The 247-nt window shown below is 75.7% G+C and overlaps 1 protein-coding gene across 1 annotated transcript in view; it reads right to left on the reverse strand.

Moving 5' to 3' along the window:
- Nucleotides 1-194, reverse strand: part of SETD1B (SET domain containing 1B) — a 53,603-nt gene extending 53,409 nt beyond the window's left edge. Inside the window, exon 1 of the mRNA XM_014960982.1 lies at nt 36-194. Within this exon, the coding sequence (XP_014816468.1) occupies nt 36-194 (159 nt within the window). The remainder of the gene's footprint in view (nt 1-35) is intronic.
- Nucleotides 195-247: the final 53 nt, after the last annotated feature.

Raw genomic sequence — 247 nt, forward strand, 5'->3', positions numbered from 1 at the left:
GTCTCCGGGCGGCGAAAGGCGAGCTCCCGTCTCACATGGGGCCGGTTACCGGCGCGGGCTGGCCGCCAGGCTCCTGCCTCCCGTTTTCGCGAGCCACCACATATTGTGTGTGCTCGCTGCTGGCGGCGGCGGCCTCCCACAATACACCGCTGCGAGCGCCGCGAACGCCTAACCGCCCTCCGCCGCCTGCACATTCACGGCGGCCGCGCCGCGCAGCCCCCGGCCCGCGGCCGCCCCGCCGCCGCCC

The sequence above is a fragment of the Calidris pugnax genome, unplaced genomic scaffold, assembly GCF_001431845.1.
Source record: "Calidris pugnax isolate Ruff unplaced genomic scaffold, ASM143184v1 scaffold32, whole genome shotgun sequence".
Taxonomy (NCBI): domain Eukaryota; kingdom Metazoa; phylum Chordata; class Aves; order Charadriiformes; family Scolopacidae; genus Calidris; species Calidris pugnax.